The 18732-nt window shown below is 29.8% G+C and overlaps 2 protein-coding genes and 1 non-coding gene across 5 annotated transcripts; 2 read left to right on the top strand and 1 right to left on the bottom strand.

The window, feature by feature from the left end:
* The first annotated feature begins 6050 nt into the window (after positions 1–6050).
* Positions 6051–8437, top strand: LOC114412672. Its single transcript, XM_028376650.1, has 4 exons — positions 6051–6385; positions 6493–6687; positions 6907–7467; positions 7959–8437. Exons 1-4 carry the CDS (start codon positions 6124–6126, stop codon positions 8315–8317), a joined length of 1377 nt encoding a protein of 458 aa, XP_028232451.1. The 5' UTR covers positions 6051–6123; the 3' UTR covers positions 8318–8437.
* Positions 8438–9535: 1098 nt separating this feature from the next.
* LOC114412670 (DNA-directed RNA polymerase II subunit RPB7) lies at positions 9536–14061 on the bottom strand. 3 transcript variants are annotated; one of them, XM_028376647.1, is made up of 7 exons: positions 13862–14061; positions 13232–13399; positions 12959–13124; positions 12808–12858; positions 10837–10902; positions 10689–10757; positions 9536–9764 (listed from the first exon to the last, which is right to left on the bottom strand). In XM_028376647.1, exons 2-7 carry the CDS (start codon positions 13345–13347, stop codon positions 9702–9704), a joined length of 531 nt encoding a protein of 176 aa, XP_028232448.1. In that variant the 5' UTR covers positions 13348–13399; positions 13862–14061; the 3' UTR covers positions 9536–9701. The 3 variants fall into 3 exon arrangements, with proteins under 3 accessions (XP_028232448.1, XP_028232450.1, XP_028232449.1); XM_028376649.1 differs by having other exon boundaries at positions 13232–13396; XM_028376648.1 differs by having other exon boundaries at positions 13232–13385.
* Positions 14062–14508: 447 nt separating this feature from the next.
* Positions 14509–14592, top strand: TRNAL-CAA. Its single transcript has one exon. It is a non-coding gene; the product is annotated as a tRNA-Leu (tRNA).
* Positions 14593–18732: the final 4140 nt, after the last annotated feature.

Raw genomic sequence — 18732 nt, 5'->3', positions numbered from 1 at the left:
TAAAGTCAATGGCAAGAGCTACTTTGTTTGTTGTTGTCTCAAAAGAAATTTTCACTAGAATCATGACCATCAAATCAACATATGAAATTTGGAGTTTCCTCTAGAATGAATACGAAGGAGATGAAAGGATTTAAGGAATGCAAGCTCTAAATCTAGTTAGAGAATTTGAGATTCAAAAAATGAAGGAGTCTGAAACAATTAAAGAGTATGATAACAAGCTTCTTAGCATTGCTAACAAAGTAAGATTGCTTGGTTCTAATTTTTCCAACTCAAGAATAGTTGAGAAAATACTAGTGATTGCTCCTAAAAGATTTGAGGCGACTATTACATCCTTGGAAAATACTAAAGATCTGTCAAAACTTACCTTGACAAAACTTGTAAATGCTTTACAAGCCCAGAAGCAAAGAAAAAGAAAAATAAGGGTTGAGGGTTCTGTGGAAGGAGCATTGAAAGCTAAATTGCAAACTAACCAAGGAGAGAAAAACAAGTGAAAGAAATACAAGAAGAATACTTCCAGCACCCAAGAAGCAACAGCTAACACTAGCAACAATAATGGAGACAACAAAGGGTTTCCTCCTTGCAAGCATTGTGGCAGAATGGGTCATCCTCCTTTCAAATGCTGGAGAAGACCTGATGTTAAGTGTGAAAAGTGCAACAAGTTGGGGTATCATGTGAAAATTTGCAAAAGCAATTTTTAACAAAAGAATGTGACTCAAGTTGCATATCAACAAGAAGAAGAGCAATTGTTTGTAGCAACATGTTTTACAAGCAACAATTCAGTGAATGTTGGCTAGTGGATAGTTGTTGTACCAACCACATGACCCACGATCAATAACTTTTCAGAGAATTGGACAAATCACAAGTATAAAAAATTAGAACTAACAATGGTGATATTATCACTAAAAAAATATTTAACTTCCATTCAAAGTTCGCAAAAAAGGTCTTAGAAGATTAAAAAGGTCCGTTGAGCACCCCGGTGTTATGTCATAATAGATTTGAACACTTGCCCCGGATTGACTTCGAGATCATAATTGTTCTAGTGAATAACTAAAGAAAATATAAAATAGATAGCTGTGAGATAGAAGAGAACAAAACTCAATAGAAACATCTCTAATAAGTTTACAAATTCTGTTTTATGTTGACAAGTCTCTTTGTATGTGTTGTCTGGAAAGAGGAGGACTCAATGATTATTCGTTCACTGGAACCAAAAGTGAAAATTTTGGTAGATAGAGATCCCATAAAAACTTCTTTCGAGGAATGAAGGAAAGGGAACTGTAGTCATTGAAAGTTATGCGGGTACAAAATTAATTTATAATATTTTGTATGTACCTGAGATTCATCAAAACTTGCTAAGTGTGGGACAATTGATTGAGAAGGAGTTTAAAGTCATCTTTAAAAATAAGCACCGTTTGATTAAAGATGTCAATGACAAGAAAAATTTCGATATCAAAATAAGAGGCAAAAGTTTCTCATTTGATCCCTTGAAGGAAGAGCGAGTAGCTTATTCAGTTACTGTAAACAATACAAAAGTTTGGCACAAAAGATTAGGTCATTTTCATCATGCAACTGTTGAGGAACAATGTGCAATCTCACTCGACCATTATGCAATGAATGCTTTAAACAATCCAGATTTTGCTATGAAGAGAGCATCGTTAGTGTATTCAAAAGAAATAGACCAATGACTTTCATCCTCTGAAGCCTTGAAGGTTAAATAGATGGAGTTGGAGATTGAATCACAATTTATGAATGAAGCTTGTTTAGAATTGAATACTATCATTGAACATTCAATCCAGAATGACAAAAAAGAAAAGAGATCCTTTGTAAAAGAAAGGATGTGTTAATGGGTGAATTGGAACAACTTCTTGCTTTAGTTAAACAGAAAGAAACGGAGATAACAGACAATGACTTTAATTTAGAAGCGATAGAAAATAAGATAAATAAAGTTGTCTCTGGATTTAAAGAGATACAATCAAGCATCCAGCAAAGTATATCATCCTTCAAGCAGAGGATCATTTTCATAGATAAAAGAGTCTCAAAACTAGAAGCAGAAAAGAAAGTTGCTACTGCTGCAAGAAATTTCAAGGAGCATGCATGAATAGCTACTGAAGCAAAGTCATTGTGTGTTGAAAAAGAGAACATTCAGATAGACATGGATACGATTACATTAAATCTTAAGTTATCGAGGGAGAAACTTGGACAACAATAGTTGTTTTATTTTATGTTACTTGATTATTGTTATGTTAATGGTTTGTTATTACTTAGAAAGTCAGTTATTATTGCTTCTTTCTGTTAAAATAAATGTGCATTTAAACAGATGATTATTCAATAAAAAAAAATGTGCATTCATCTCCTTTAACTTTGCGAGTTACGCTTATTTTACAACAACTCCGATGGGACTTTGAAGTATGTCATAAGCTTTCATCTTTTAAGTCGAAGATGAGACTTAATAACATTTAAAAACTCTTTCTATTTTTAGAAATGTGTTCTGTGTGAGAATCTCATAATCTCATCATGTGTGTATTGACAATTGAGGCCCTTCAATAGTTATAATTAGTGAATTTGAAGTTTAGTGGACACCTTTTGATGTGAAGTTTGGAGGGTTTAATTACATGTATGTTGCATATGACTTTGTTTTAATTATTAACAATAATTTTAAGTATTAGGGTAAATAATCATTTTTGTTCTTAAATGTGTAGAATAGTGACAAATTCGTCCCCAAAGATGAAAATTCAAATTTTAGTCCCTCAAAGTAAAAAAAGTGCGACAAATTTATATCCATCCGTTGTCATTAATGAAAAAGCCTACGTGACACATTCAGGGACGAATTTATCAATGTTCTACACATTAAGGGACATAAATGACTATTTACCAAAAATATAATTTAATCTTCATCTTCACCCTTTTTTTAATCATTACAATAAACATTAAAAAAATAGGAAAATAAACATAAATTAAAACAAACATAATAATAAATATAATATTGATTAATAAACAAATTATGCTTATTAATCAATATTATGTTTATTATTATGATTGCTTTAACTTATGCTTGTTTTCCTATTTTTTTTAAGTGTTTATTGTAATGATATACTTGCAAAGATTAAAAAAAAGAAAAAAAAGATAAAGATTAAATTATATTTTGGATAAATAATCATTTTATCTCTCAACGTGTAGAGCATTGACAAATTCATCTCTAAATTTTTTCATTAACGATAAATGGTAGAAGTTAACGGATGGATAAATTTATCATACTTTTCTCACTTACGAAGACTAAAATTTAAATTTTTATCTTTTAAAAATAAATTTATCAGTACTCTACATATTCAAAGATAAAAATAGATATTTATCCTAATTATTATTTTACCAAAAGCTACTAATACGACATAAAGTGAAAGCAGTTTCTGAGTTTTGACTCGTTTCATCTCCCATGACACAAAGAGCTCTCAGTCCCACAATAATCTTAAATATATGAAAAAGCAAATTTTAATCATTATTTATTACATGCGTGGTTACCGAATTCAAGTCACATTACTTAAAGTTTAATTATTTATCAAACATTTGTAATCTAAATGTTAACACTATATATTCTCCTTTAAATTATGATAAAATGAAATATTATATATATATATATATATATATATATATATATATATATATATAATGAAATGATAAAGTGAAGAATGTTTGATTAAAAATATACATCTGTGTGGGTTTAATGTCAATGGAACCCGCTTGGTATTGACATATATGGAGTGATCGAAGGCACCAAGGAACACTCACCGACCATTATCCACTGAACATGATTTGGCATGTGTATTATTTCTTCAACTGGTTGAGTGCTAATGTACAATCATGGATGAATACTAGGCTTGATTCTTAGTAAAGTAAGTTCCATGCAGAAATAAAAATCAAATAGCTTCTAAGTCTAACCATGGCCAATTTGCGATCGAGGACATGTTTAATTTCTATTTTGAAAAATAATTTTCATTTAAAAAAAACACTTGTTTGATAAAAGTAGTTTTTGAAAACTGTTGTAAAAATAATGTGTTTTTAGTTTTTAAATTAAAATAGTAGAACACCTCTAAATTATTTTATTTCCTACTTTATTGTCTAATTATTATTTTTTTGAAAAATAATTTATAAAATATTTAAAAAAAAAAAAACAAAAACATAAATAAGCACTCTTAAGTTAAAGCTATTCTCCCAAAGATGTTACATATGTAAAAAAAAAAAAAATACATTTCAATTAAATTCATATACAAGTACATGTGCTTTTATTTATTTGTTCATTAATTATTATAATGGAACATCCTTCCCTGATTCAAGTTTGTCATGGAACTACAACTACCTTACAAGAAGGTCCCATAGCCCCATAATGGAACAATGAATGTCATCACATGACTCCTTTATCTAGTTCTATGATCAAAGCAGGACGGTGTCTAAAACTTTTGGGGCCGTAGGCAAAATTAGAGGGTTTTGTTTTATGCATTGAAATCAAAAGACAATGGCAGGTGATTTAAGCATCATATTCAACCAACTTAGATCATTAATAAATTAGAAAAATTTAGTGTAATATAAATTATTAATAGGCATATCATTTTTCTATTAGAAAAGTTATTTATCAAAATTTTATAACGAGCAATTATAATGTTTCTTTATCAATAAATAATATGGTTAACTCATTCAACAAATCTTGTAACATTATTGATATAAGATAAGACAAGAATTAAGAAAGAAATACATGTAGTAACACAGTATAAATTTGTTTATATATTATCATTAAATTATACACTATCATGATAAATTTATTAATTTAATAATAATTTCATCCTAAGACATGTTAAAGCCGATTTCTAATTAATTAGTTGAAAGTGTAAAACATTTTACCCATTAAACTCAATAATTTAAGTGATTTTAGCTTTAATTTTCTTATAATCTCGATCGTTCCATGTATTATCAGTAATATTCTATAAACAATAGATAAATCTAGAATCGAAACTAATCATTTTATTAAATTTTTTTAGGGTATATCATTTTATTTAATTTAGTAATTTTATTAAAATAGTATCAATTTTTTACATTAAAACTTCTCTTAGTACGTTTTATTCAAAAGATAAATCAAAATCACCAATATCAAAATGTGCACTAAATTGAAAAAAATATTCAGTCATGAATATTGAATAGTTTATTAATAATTAACAAGAGAGAACTCTGGACTATTATGCTTGGAATCCAGATTGTGTGGAATAGAGGGTTCAAGCAATTCATGATGGAATCTGATTTTTCTATATGGTTAGTTTCACTTCTGAACGACCGTTGTGCTTCATTTCACTATTGTTCTAGCATGGTTCGAAATATAAGGCTTCCAGCTTTGTTTGGCTCCATTCTCTTATGGAGGGTGATAAGCTTGTCAATTTTTGTCTAGATCCAAAGATCCAAAGATCCAAATAGACAATTAAGAATTTCTTAAAATGTTCCTCAAGTTTTAGCAAATGCTATTTTAACGGATGTAAGCTCTCTTGCTTTTCCACGTGGTTTCTTAATTGTTTTTTGGGGTAATTTCCCTCCAATTGACTAAAAAAATGTTTATCTCCAATAACTCCTTAAATTAAGTCATTATATATTAGTGTTCATTATAATGTTTTTGTCATTTCAGTTCAATTAACTCAAATATATTGATAAACAAAACAAAGAGAAGAAAGATAATACGTGTAAAAAGTTTCACACACAGTTATCCTATTATCATTTATCATATATAATACAGTTATTGATTTTTAAGATTATTTTAAATTCATTTAAATAGTGATTTGTGACTAAAAAAAATAAGTAAAATTATCTGGTAAGTATATAAACATTAAACTTCAAACAAATGTAATTGACATTCCTCTAATCTATTATCTATTATTTCTCTCTTGGATTTTTTTATATAATAAAATGAATTAATAATTAGTAATAATCTTAGAGAAATTGTGGACCTAAAGCAGTTGAGTTGCCTTAACTGCGTACCTGTATACACGGCTCATACTAATTATTGAAATTGAAATTGAAATCAAAGTGAAATTGAAATCATCAAAGTGGAATTGTAATGAACTCAAAGGAACCGAAATCCATGGAAACCACTTGATGGCGAAGTTAATACTAACAGCCTCCAAACCCCTTCTGTTCCTCCAATCAAAACTCTTCTGTTTCTCTCTGTTCTATCTCTTCGCCTCTCTCTTCCTTGCTCTTTACGTCATTTCCTCTCAATCCAAATGCCTCTTCAGATCACCCCTTTACGATCCAATTCAACCTTCTTCTCTCTTCTCTTATCCTTCTTCCTATGGACAGCACAAGTATGCCATCTCAACCACACGTTCCACATGCTCTTCCCCTATCAATTTTTCAGGTACTAGGCTTGTTATGATCCCACAAAAAAGTTGGTGATTTTTTAAAATTTGTTTTTAGGATAAAGATCGTGTCTTTTGGTTAAAGGGTGTTGGTTTTTGTGTTTAGATTACTGGGATGTTTTGAAGGAGATTCAGAATTTGCGCAAATGTTCCACGAGGACCGTGAGGTACATGCAGGGGAATGCTGATAGTTTCGGTGGGAATCTCAGCAGCCATTTAAGGTTTTCTTATTTTGATCACCAAAACGATAGCAGGGAAGTGCCATGTGGGTTCTTAAAGAAATTTCCAATTAGTGATTATGGTCAGTTCCTCTCCCACCCCTCCTTTTCTATGTGTGTGCATGAATGAAATGATGTAGACTCTTGAAGATATCTCAATTCAAGTAACGTACGTAATAAATATTGAAATTATATGTTGATTTTTTTAATTAGTCCTCTTATCACATTGTGGTGTTCACAAGTTTATTTGCCAGTGAGATGATCAACATTTTCATGTTATATCTTTTTCACTCTGGATGCAGATCGAATATCGATGGAAAAGTGTGAGAGTGTAGTTGTAGTTTCAGCAATATTCAATGACCACGACAAGATCCGGCAACCTAGGGGCCTTGGGTCCCAAACACTACAAAATGTCTGTTTCTTCATGTTCATAGATGATATTACACTCAAAGGACTTGAATACCATGGCTTAATTTCAACAAAGTCCAGCGAATACAAGATAGGTGTGTGGAGGATTGTGAAGGTTTCAAAAGAGAATTTGTATCAGAACCCAGCAATGAATGGGGTTATACCAAAATATTTAGTCCATAGGCTATTCCCAAATTCCCAATTCAGTATTTGGATAGATGCAAAGTTGCAACTAATGGTTGATCCATTGTTGCTCATTCATTCACTTGTTATATCTCAGAATGCAGACATGGCTATATCGAAGCACCCATATTTTGTTCATACCATGGAAGAAGCAATGGCAACAGCAAGGTGGAAGAAATGGTGGGATGTGAATGCCTTGAAGATGCAAATGGAGATCTACTGTGAAAATGGATTGCAACCATGGAGTCCCAGCAAGCTGCCCTATGCCTCAGGTAACTCCATCTTATTTTGGCTAAACGGTTCCTCTATAAATGAGTTAATTTTGTGTGCAACTGCTTACTTATATTTTCGACTAGTCAGAAATTATTATATATGCGTTTTAAGATTATTATTATAAAATTCATCAAACTTATCTTACTAATAATTTGTGATTAAATAATAATATAAAAAATCTTTACACTGTGGATATGTTTGTTTTACCGTTTCATTCTATGAGCACGCATTCCAAAGCACTTTTTGTGAGAATCTCTTTCAACATCCATTTGGGGGTATTTAATGGAAAAACAAACACACACTTACTTGTTAAACTATTTGTTAGGTAATTAAGTTAAGTCTAATCCAACCCAAACTTACATAGCCAATAGTGACATGAACTTTAGAAAAGGTCTTTTACCATTTATGATTGACTTTCTTTGCACTTTTGCAATTAGGTTTGGAACCTTCGTCTAAATTATTAATAAGGAACCATATATATAATTTGCAGATGTGCCAGACAGTGCACTGATCCTGAGGAAGCATGGACAGAGCAGTAATCTGTTCTCCTGTCTTATATTCAATGAGTTGGAGGCCTTTAACCCAAGAGACCAATTGGCTTTTGCATTTGTCAGAGACCACATGAAACCCAAGCTGAAGCTGAACATGTTTGAGGTTGAAGTTTTTGAACAAGTGACAATGGAGTACAGGCACAATCTCAAGCCAAGTAGTGATGTGTCCATTGCCAAGAAATTCTCCATGACAAGAAAAACTGTAAGGGCAGAACCAGATTTGTTGTATGAAAATGGGAGCTGTTGCAGCAGGTGCCAGCAGTATCTTACCACCATGTGGGGTGATTCTCATCAATAGTGCCCCAAAAGCAAAGAAAGAATAACTATCTTATAAAGGAGGTCAAAAAAACAAATCAAAGAAAATATAGAACATCATAATTGGATTTGTCTTTTAACAAGATGTCAAGAAAAAAACGGGGGGGGGGGGGGGGGGGGGGGGGGGAAGAGAGATTCTTCAATCAAAAGAGAAAAACTGACAACTTGCTACAGGTTAACAGGACTATTATGGTTTTTTTTTTTTTGCATTCATTTCTTTTATTAATCAATTTTCCTTGCTTAGCTCTTTATTATTAAATGATATTATTGTTTGAAAATGTATGAAGGGAAGAAGATTTATAGCACTCGGAAGCAAAAGAATTTATTGAGAAAAAAATAATATAGGTTGGGATAATTTTGATCCTATTCCTCATAATTTTATACGTTATCCTTTGAACAGTGTGAATGAAAAGGAACTCATTGAGACATTGCTGTTGATATGATTAGATCTAATAAAAAGCTGAACTCAATTGGTTTGAAGTTTTTTAAATGCGATCTAAATAGGAAAATGACTCGTATTTAGAAGCTCGGCGGGCAGCTTCAAAATTGTTATTTGAAACTCTCAAATTGTGTTCCTCAACCCATTCTTAGTTTTATTTACTTCAAATTTTAATATGATATTATACTTAAAAAGTGGTTATAGTAATAATTTAAGCGTTCAAGCTAAGTTCTATCTGTTATTATTTTTCAGTTATCATTGAAGCGTTTAAGCTAAGCTCAAATGATTTATTCTTTTTTGTGGCTTATTCATCCTTCACCATTGGCTAGAGGATAAAGCACAACCCCAAATAACTGGAGAATTCATATCGTTGAAACTTAGAAGTCAGGAACCGTAGGACCATTAATTTCAACTTTAGATAATACACAAAATATGAATAACTTTAATAGTCTATTTCTTATACTTTAACATTTAATCAAAATTAAATATTTAATTCAAATCACCTACATTAATAATAATTAAAGTCTCTCAATATGGCACAAAAAAATCCAAAACCAAGAAATAAGTCAATGTGCCACGTAAGTTGAAACATATTTTGTTGGACAAAAACGAGTAATTCCCATTTTATCTGTATCATTTGATTAAAGTATATACAATCTATATCGAAAATTCTGCATCCAGTCTCATTTATACTACGTCAACATCTTTTTATATTTTACTGGCAACTAACAATTTTATTGGAATAGTACTGGCTCATCTTGCTTGATGGAATTACCCAAAATTACTTGTGGGAGTTGAAAATTAATTCTGGAACCAAAAACTCAACGACTTAGTACTTTCAATAATCGAGTAAGACAACATAATATCTGAAGAGGATTACGGTGTAAAAATCCAAGTATATACGATACACGAGTACAGAAAGGGGTATTTAAACTGTTGCAGGGTCGTTGATCACACCCAAGAAATCATCTTTTATGGTACCTATGCAGAACTGAGAAAAAAATATTATATCAGATAAATGAGATCGAGAAAACATTGAAATTTAAAAGCATATAGATATTCAATATCCAAAGGCAAAAGTGCTTTGTATCTCTGTACTGGTCATTTTAAAAACTGAACAGTGGCACAGTTCATATCTATAGCCCTACAATCGAAGGGAACGAAAACATAGGCTAAGCACGTGCAGGAGTATTAAAACTTTATTAGCATACAGCCTAGTATCATATGCTTGCTAACTGACATTAGGCTACAAGGCCATCAGCATCGTGAGTTCTTTTAAGACATATATTCACACATGGCATACAAGATAATCATGGTAGGAACAATACAGTCAACATGTAACATCAACAAGGTGGTAAAAATATTATCAAATCTAATTGCATGCAGTAACTGGAGAATTTGTGATCATAATTTTCTCCCAACGTTCAAGTGTATAAATATAAAGTAAAGCTGCAGCACGGAGTGGCAATGATTCTTGCATGCCACAAACATGGGCGTAAATTTATAATCCCCTCATGGTAGCTGGTAGTAACCTTTAACATACCATGTTGATAACTTTGGAAATGGGTTAAGTTTAAATAGTGACAAGAGTTACCAACACAGTAAATTTTTAGCAAACGGAGCATAAACTAGCATTCCAGAAATGTAAAAGTATCACCACTTTTCATGATATTCACAAAAACTACTGCTAAGACAGTGATCATGAGCTATACAATAAAATTAGCAAAAACTAACAGGCTCTTTTCAGAGGCATTTGTAATAGTGAAGAAATCTGCAGGGAAACAAAAGCTATATCTAATTGCTTTCCTATTATTAATTTAAATTTCTTAAAGCAGAATTTAGCATAACGCTGATGGAGCTTAACTAAACAGCATTCAACAAAATGAAGTAAAAGGCATAATATATATAGGCATACAATTTCAGTAGCATCCACTCGAGTCCCAATTATCTTTAGTCTCACTTCACTATCTTTTTGAATCTTAACCTGCAAAAGACCAATTGATTAATACCAAAAACAATTTGCTATCTTCTTTTCCATTTTAGAAGTTATAAATGATACATACTGATCCATCTGATGTAGTGTAATTTGGCATGTCTCCAGACTGGAACTCCATATCATCCGGAATCAACTAAAAGGAGAAAAAAAGGTCTTAACAAACAAATATATATAAAAAAACTACGACTACATTTTGAAACTTTTCAGTTGCAAAGTAATGACATAATCTAACTTAATGGGAAAAAAAACAGAAAATAATCCTTCGTAATTCGAAACATTGCATATATCATAAGGGAAACTATTAATGGATTGAGAATTTTACATGGCTTGCATGCCACCAGTCATCATAGTATAAACTGACGTAGTTAGTACCAGAAATTAGTATATAAAAAGATGAAGGCAACAATCTGGTGTAATCTAAGCTCCCACTGCAAAAGTTTGCAGATTAGCCCCTTTGATTCCTTAGCAAGAACCAGTCAAAACCATTCTCATAGAGACTCTGATAGGAATGAGACACCGCACCACCAGCCATGCGATGCAGGTGCACTCCACAGGCCCATATGCAGAATCATTCCACCCAAGCTCCTAGTGGATTTCGTCTAACAGATTCTGTTAGAGCTGCTGAGCTGGCAAGGTCCTACTAGCAAAAGAGGAATATGCTGTCTGCTGCTTGTTCCTAGCCATTCTGTAACTCCACCATTCTGTTATTCCATTTTGCGTTTTCTTTTCACAGCATCCTTGTATGATGCCTTTATATAGATGCTTGATATGTAATGAATGGCAGCAGAGAAAATAATAGAATCTTTTCTTCTCTTCATTCTTTCTTAGGGAGGTCCCTAGTCCTCGAATTCTAGGATTGTTCCGTGATCGTAACAGACTCTGATATGCAGACCTCTAGAGAATGCAACTAGAAAGCAAGATGTTCAAATAGTGTTGGAAAGCCGCCTTAATTATGATCACCCCTAGCCCTCTCCTTAATTGTGCACACTCTTTGGGTAGCCTCCAGCACTTTCATTGTGTTGGGTATGCGGAGATGTGTTTAGTCTCACATCGCCTAGCAACATGACCTAAATAATGCTTATTATAAGGATTGGGCAATCCTCACCTTACAGGGCAATTTTGTCGGTTTGAGTTAAACTCTGAGCTCAAATTCTAAGAGATAGCATTCATCTTAGAAAGAAAAACTTCAGATGGTTATATTGTTTTTCTTTTCACTCCAACATTTTCCACCATTTCATTAAAAAGAAAATGGAAAACCCTTAACTAGTCAACTGACAGACAATGATCAAAACCAAAATTTCTCACACATTAAGTCATCAATTTTTTTTAAAAAAATAAAATAAAAAATACAAGGAACTGTTCCTGTGTCTAGGAAAACTGGATTCCTGCAACGATTTTTCTGTTTGAGCTAATCACAAATTTGCAAAATCATCTTTATTCCAGCCCCAAAACTGCTATATTGAATAGTTACAGAAGCTCATTAACATAATTAATTTCTAGTTGCATAACTCGTCTCATGGTCAAGATCTCCATACTAACCATAACACATGCTGCATGGGAACAAAATACAAGTATACGATAAGGATACAATGTCATATGCAAATATAGAAGTTTTTTAGGAAAAAGAAATTAAGAAACAGTTAGACAATACATATTAAATAAAATATATATTCAAAAATTGAAATGAATTTATCTAGATATGGCCATCCTATCCTAGCCCAAAAAAAAGGCATTTTCCCTCTGCCAAGTCCCTATGTGATAATTTTGAGGGTGGTGAATATCCCAAAACCTCATTCATAATATTTTGACATAGCCAAAAACTTGCATTACATTCCAATAGCAACAATAATAAGTGAAAAACATAATTTTAGTGTTCAAAATCAAAAAACTTGCATGGCATTCCAATTTCCAATGACCAGAATAATACAGGACACATAATTTTAGTGTTTAAAATGAATAACAAAAGTAACAGCCTTCAAGATATAACATGTAGATAATAGAAACCATTTCTCAAAGATTACAAAAGACAAAAGCTTACATGGTTTGAAACAAAGATTTGGACAGGTCCAGCTTCAGCAAAAAATCCCATCTGTACAAACAGAACCCAACTGTCATAAACCACAATCTCCACAAATTAGAGTTACACAGTGTGATTACTCTAAACTAAAGAGAAAGGGAACTGTATAAACCTTGTTCACCATAGTAACAACAGCTTCCAGGATCTCTCCCTTAAATGGTCTGAAGACAACACATTGGTACTTAACCGGAAATGTCACAAACCCTGTTCCATCACGAATTAGCCCTTTCCCTATGTTTTCTATCCCTGTAACTGCCACCACAAATCCATGTCGGCCGCTGCAGAGTGGTTGAAAATCCAAATGTTATATACTGTGAATGCCGAATCAAATCACAAAGTTACTGTCATTAAGATGATGTTATTGAAAGAGGTTGAGGGGAATCACCTGCAAGTGCCTTCCACATCTTTCATTAGCTTGGAAACGAGATTATCACGAAGGTTGCGACCAAAGTAGCGTGGATGCAGCTGCATATTTCGCTCCAGCACTATGTGGAAAAACATTTTTGTGTTTCTCCTTTTTCCCTCCCTTCTTGCCCAACCTGGACAGTCACTCCGGGCCACAAAACACAAAAGAAGAAAAGATAAAGAGAATAAAATGAGAAAAATTGTCGCATATAATTACACGAGAACCGACAAATGGAGAACCCAATGGAGTTTATGTTCAATATTCCTCAATACAGTTCCAAACAGAGTTACAGAGATTGTTACACTAAATGCCAGCAACAGGACCAATATAGAGCTTGCATTGTTACCCCAAGAATAGGATCAATAACACTGCGTATACCAACGCGAAACTCAGCTAGGGCAAAGGGTGGAGTGGAGTTGGAGATGCAAAAGAAAAGTGTGGTTAGTGTGTGAAATGGTGAAATTTAGCCGAAGTGAGAGACAACGTGATATATGGCCCTAAAAATTTATGTAGAACACTACGGTCACACAATCAGTGAGGAACGCAGTGTGATTCTAATTCCTAATAACAAAGTTTTCAATTGAAGAATTTGACGCAACAAAAACTCACAAGTATAAAGGATTTGGTGTTCAATACTTCAATCCTCAAATCCTTATGCTCGATTTCTGAAGAAAAAAAGAACGCGGTTAGGTTAAAATCGCTTTGAGAAGGGCACGGTGATGGCGCAGCAGCGAAGGGCGAGTGAGGAGCCGACGACTGTTCTTCAATCTTCAGTCTCTATCTCGCGCAGGAAGCTTTTTTTATCGAGCTAATTAAGTTTTTACTCCTCAAAGAGCTTTTGAATTTTTTATTCCTTAATTATTTTTTTTTAAATATTTGATTCTTACGTAATTTTTTGTTATTATAAATAATTCATATTATTAATAAATTTTTTAAAAGTATTGACGTGGTAATGAGAAAAATGAACTATTATTCTACATCGTAAATCTCTTCATGAACGGATAGTTGTTGTATGTTCAAAGTTACTTGAAATGTTAAGATTTTAAATATAATAAAATTTACGTAACACTTATATACACGTGACTATTCTTATTAATGAGAAATTCTTTAGAGATTAAATTTAAAAAAAAATTACGGATAAAAATTCAAAATCTCCTGAGAACTAAAAATTTAGTTAATTTTTTTATTCAAGGACCATAATAAATTAAAAAACACATGTCTATATTTAGCTTATCAAGTTCTTTTTTGTTAAATAAGTCAGGATGGCCGAGTGGTCTAAGGCGCCAGACTCAAGTTCTGGTCTTCGTGAGAAGGCGTGGGTTCAAATCCCACTTCTGACAAACTTCTTTTTAGTTTTTTATAGATTCCTGAGTCCTAACATGTTCTATCTATTTTCTTTTTTTGTTTATAAATACCAACAAATCATATTCATACTCGATTTTTATAATTTGAATAGATAATTATTCTTCATACCTTTGTTGTTTCTTGATTATTCTAACATACGAGTAAATTTTTTTGGTGAACCTGATTTGGCTACTTTTCCTTGTTATCGTTGATTTGTTACAAGTGATTAGAAACACTCTCATTTCCTCAAGATCCAAAATTTATCTTCATCTAAAGCCAAATACCTATCTCTGAATCACTTTGTGAAATTCAGTTGTACACTTGCTTCACGATCTTTGTGTCCTCCTTGTCATGTTGTATTTTGATAAATTTAAGTGATACATTGTTGCTAATGTTAGCTTCCACGGACGTACAAAACACATTGAGATCAATTATTATGTTTATGAGAAGCTTAAAAATCATTTTTTCCATTTATTACTAGTCTCTGTCAAAGCTTATATAGTTGACACATTGAACAATTTATTGGATCCTCTTCCGTTTTCTTTGCATCCACTCTTCAGTTTGTGGGGATATTACATCATAATGAAAGAGTTAAGTGTTCCTTTAAAGTCAAATAAATTGGTTAAGTTGTAGAACTTAATTTGTGAATACACATATAAACTGTGGTTCCTTTCATCAAGCCTAGACCTAGCAAGTCTAAAAATAATAGTGTTTATGTTGTTGAACCTACGTTCAGCAATGTGGCATAATCATGATGCACTCCATTAGTAAAACCATGATAAAAACAACAAAATATATATATATATATATATATATATATATATATATATATATATATATATATATATTATGATTGTATATGTTAATTTTGTTAAAATTATACAGGAAGAGAAAGTAATCAAATAATTCATATTTTGATATATTTTGTAATATATATAAATGGATAGAAAATGATTTTGGAACAATATAAAATTATGCACATATGATTTATATAAAAGGGATTTTCAATCTAATAATGAGTTTTAAAAAAATATTATTCAATTAGAAATTATATAATGATGTAATAGTTATCAAAGTTACATCGATATAATTTGATCTCTCTTATATATTTATTAGCTTTTTTACACGCGTGATGCACCATGAGGTATATAGAGAGTTTAAGTGTCTTTATTTAGATTTTATTTAAATGTAAAAATGAGCATAGATTGAATATAAATAAGATTTAAAAATGTTTAATTAAAAATTGTTATTATTTACAATATAAATGCTAAAAAATAAAAAAAAATGGATCAAATTATATTGGTGTAACTTTGATAATTATTATACTATTTTAGAACTTATAACTCAATAATATTTTCTTTGGATCAAAAGTTCTTTTCATATAGATCACATAGTTAAAATTTCATATTAATAAAAAATCATTTGTTATCTTATTCATATAGATTTTAAAATTTATATAATATAAACGTTTCAAAATATACTAATATATGAATTATTTGATTACCTATTGTTATTCAATTTTAACAAAAGTTGACACAAATAATATTGGTAATATGTAAATATAATTCAATGATTGGATTAATAAAAATCATATTTTATATCAAATTATAAAAATGATATAATAGTTATCAAAATTATATCACTCTAATTTGATCCATTCTCATATATAAATTATTTACAAAAATTATTTTATAAAGTTATTTAAATATACATATTATTTTTACTCTAATTATATAAATCAATATAATTACATCAATTAATATGTGAATTATACAAATTAGGTGAATTTATTTTAATATGTAAATTATTTTTATTCTAATTATATAAATTAATAAATTTTTAATATTTATTTTTTTAGGAAACTTACAGTAAATAAGTTCTTTAATACCAATTATATAAATCAATAAAATTCCATAAATTAATATTTAAATTATTTTATATAATTTATAAAAAATTATGTAATTTTTTTTTATAAATAATATAAATTTTTATTTTAATTATAAAAATTAATAAAATTTAATTTTTTTAGATTATTTAAATCTTATTTTAGATTTACATAATTTGCCTAAATTACATGAAATAATTTTTAAAAATAATCTATATATTATTTTATGTAACTTTTTTGAAATTTTAATAAGATAAGAACGGTTTTTTTATATATAATGATTTATGAATTTATATTAAAATAAAATTATGTGATAAAAATTAATATATGTAAAATAAAATGTTAAATATATTTAAATATTAAATATTTTATTTTAATTTATAAAATTTTATAATTAAATAATAATAATAACTCTTGACTAATATACTTGTAAAATAATGGTTATAAATTAATTAAACAAAGTAAGTGTCTTAATGATTTATTGTTTTGTCTTTAAATAAAAGGTTACATATTCAATTCTTATTAATATTTTTTATTTTTTTCACTTTATTTACCATCTTGTCATATAAAAAGATCAAAATTATTTATTAAAAAATAATAAGCAGATTTGAAATTATAGAAAAACTAAAATTACAATTTAGTCTAAATTATTTTGTATTAAAACATATATGCTAAGTACCTATATAATTGATTGAGAGAATAAAGTAAATTTAAATAAGAATTAAAATGACTATTTCTAATGAATCATTAATATAGTTTTTAGTAATTTATAACAATTAATTTAAAATGTAACTGAAAAATTAAGACCACTATTTATAAAGTTACCCATTTTTTTTTAAAAATGAATTTATAGATATCAATTCATTAAATTAAAACGTTTTAAAATGAAAAAAATACAGCTTTAAAAGTTGTCCATTTCATTAAATTAAATATAGAATGGAATATGCATTAAAGAGTAGTAATGTGACTATTTAATTCTTAATTTGAAATTGCATTCAATATGAAAGATTGTGTTTCTTGAATTAAACAATACCATAAATTTGAATTAATATACGAAGCATCATAAATATAAAAAATATTAATTATTTTCTTAAAAAATGGATGCATGTTAATTACATGGATACCCTTTATTTGGGCGGGAAAAAAAATACTATATTGAAAATCCCAACTCATCTCTCTTTATATATATATAGCATATGATAATAAACAATAGTGCCCCAAAGCATAATGACCTCATTAGCGTGTTAATTAACTAGAACACATTAAGAGGGGGAAAAAGCATCAATAAAAGCAAATAGTAGATAATTGGGGCACAAAATAGAGTGGCGACTCATTGAAATTTCAAGGTGGGTATTTTAAGGTCTAGATGAGGAACAAAACAGAGACGATGTCATATTTAATGCAACTTGATAATGGAGCTTTATAGTTATTGAATGGATGCGACAAGTATGATCGTAGAGAAACTTAGGTTTGATATGAGTTAGCGGTGTTATTGAATGGATTCACGAGCTCATTAAAATTATCTGTTGAATATTTTTATTAATATATGTGATCATTTTACTAGGGACGGAACCGATATAAGGGATCATTATATATTACTATAACATTAATTACCACTATTTATATTTTCAAAAATCCATTTTATTCTATACATTAACTTTTCTTTTCGTCAATAATTAAGGAAGCACTCGATCTAAATTGTAGAGTAAATTCTATTTCTTTTTATCAAATTAATAAAAAAGGTCAACAAAATGATGATTTAAAAATTAAGAGTTTAAATTTATGGTATTATTATTTTAAATATTTGTATACTATCAACTCATTTATCCTATGATTTTTAAAAATAATTATTATAAAAACTAACAAATTTATCACAATTCCAATGCATGGACCGATAAAGAGGAGTGCAGACATGGACCCCAGCCCCTCCTTGGCACTTCTCATGCACATAGATATGTATTCTTAAGTTAATTAATGTAAAATTAATTATATATTATTATTATAATAATTATTAAGGTTAGTGTAAAATTAATTGTGTTTGTTATTATTATTGTAAGACTTTAATATCTACTTAAGGTAAAATAATTTTATATCAATAAATTACTGTTTAAATTACTTTTAAGATAATTATTTTAAAAGTTGATAAATTTATTATACATGATAGATTGTAATGAAATGATTTTGTAAAAAAAATTATATTGTTAGTGCATAATTATTTTTTTTCTTATTGTAAGTTAAGGTGATAACGACA

This window comes from Glycine soja, chromosome 5 (genome assembly GCF_004193775.1).
Source record: "Glycine soja cultivar W05 chromosome 5, ASM419377v2, whole genome shotgun sequence".
Taxonomy (NCBI): Eukaryota; Viridiplantae; Streptophyta; class Magnoliopsida; order Fabales; family Fabaceae; genus Glycine; species Glycine soja.
Note: the sequence above shows the minus strand (reverse complement) of the source record. Positions and strands in the feature narration are given on the sequence as shown.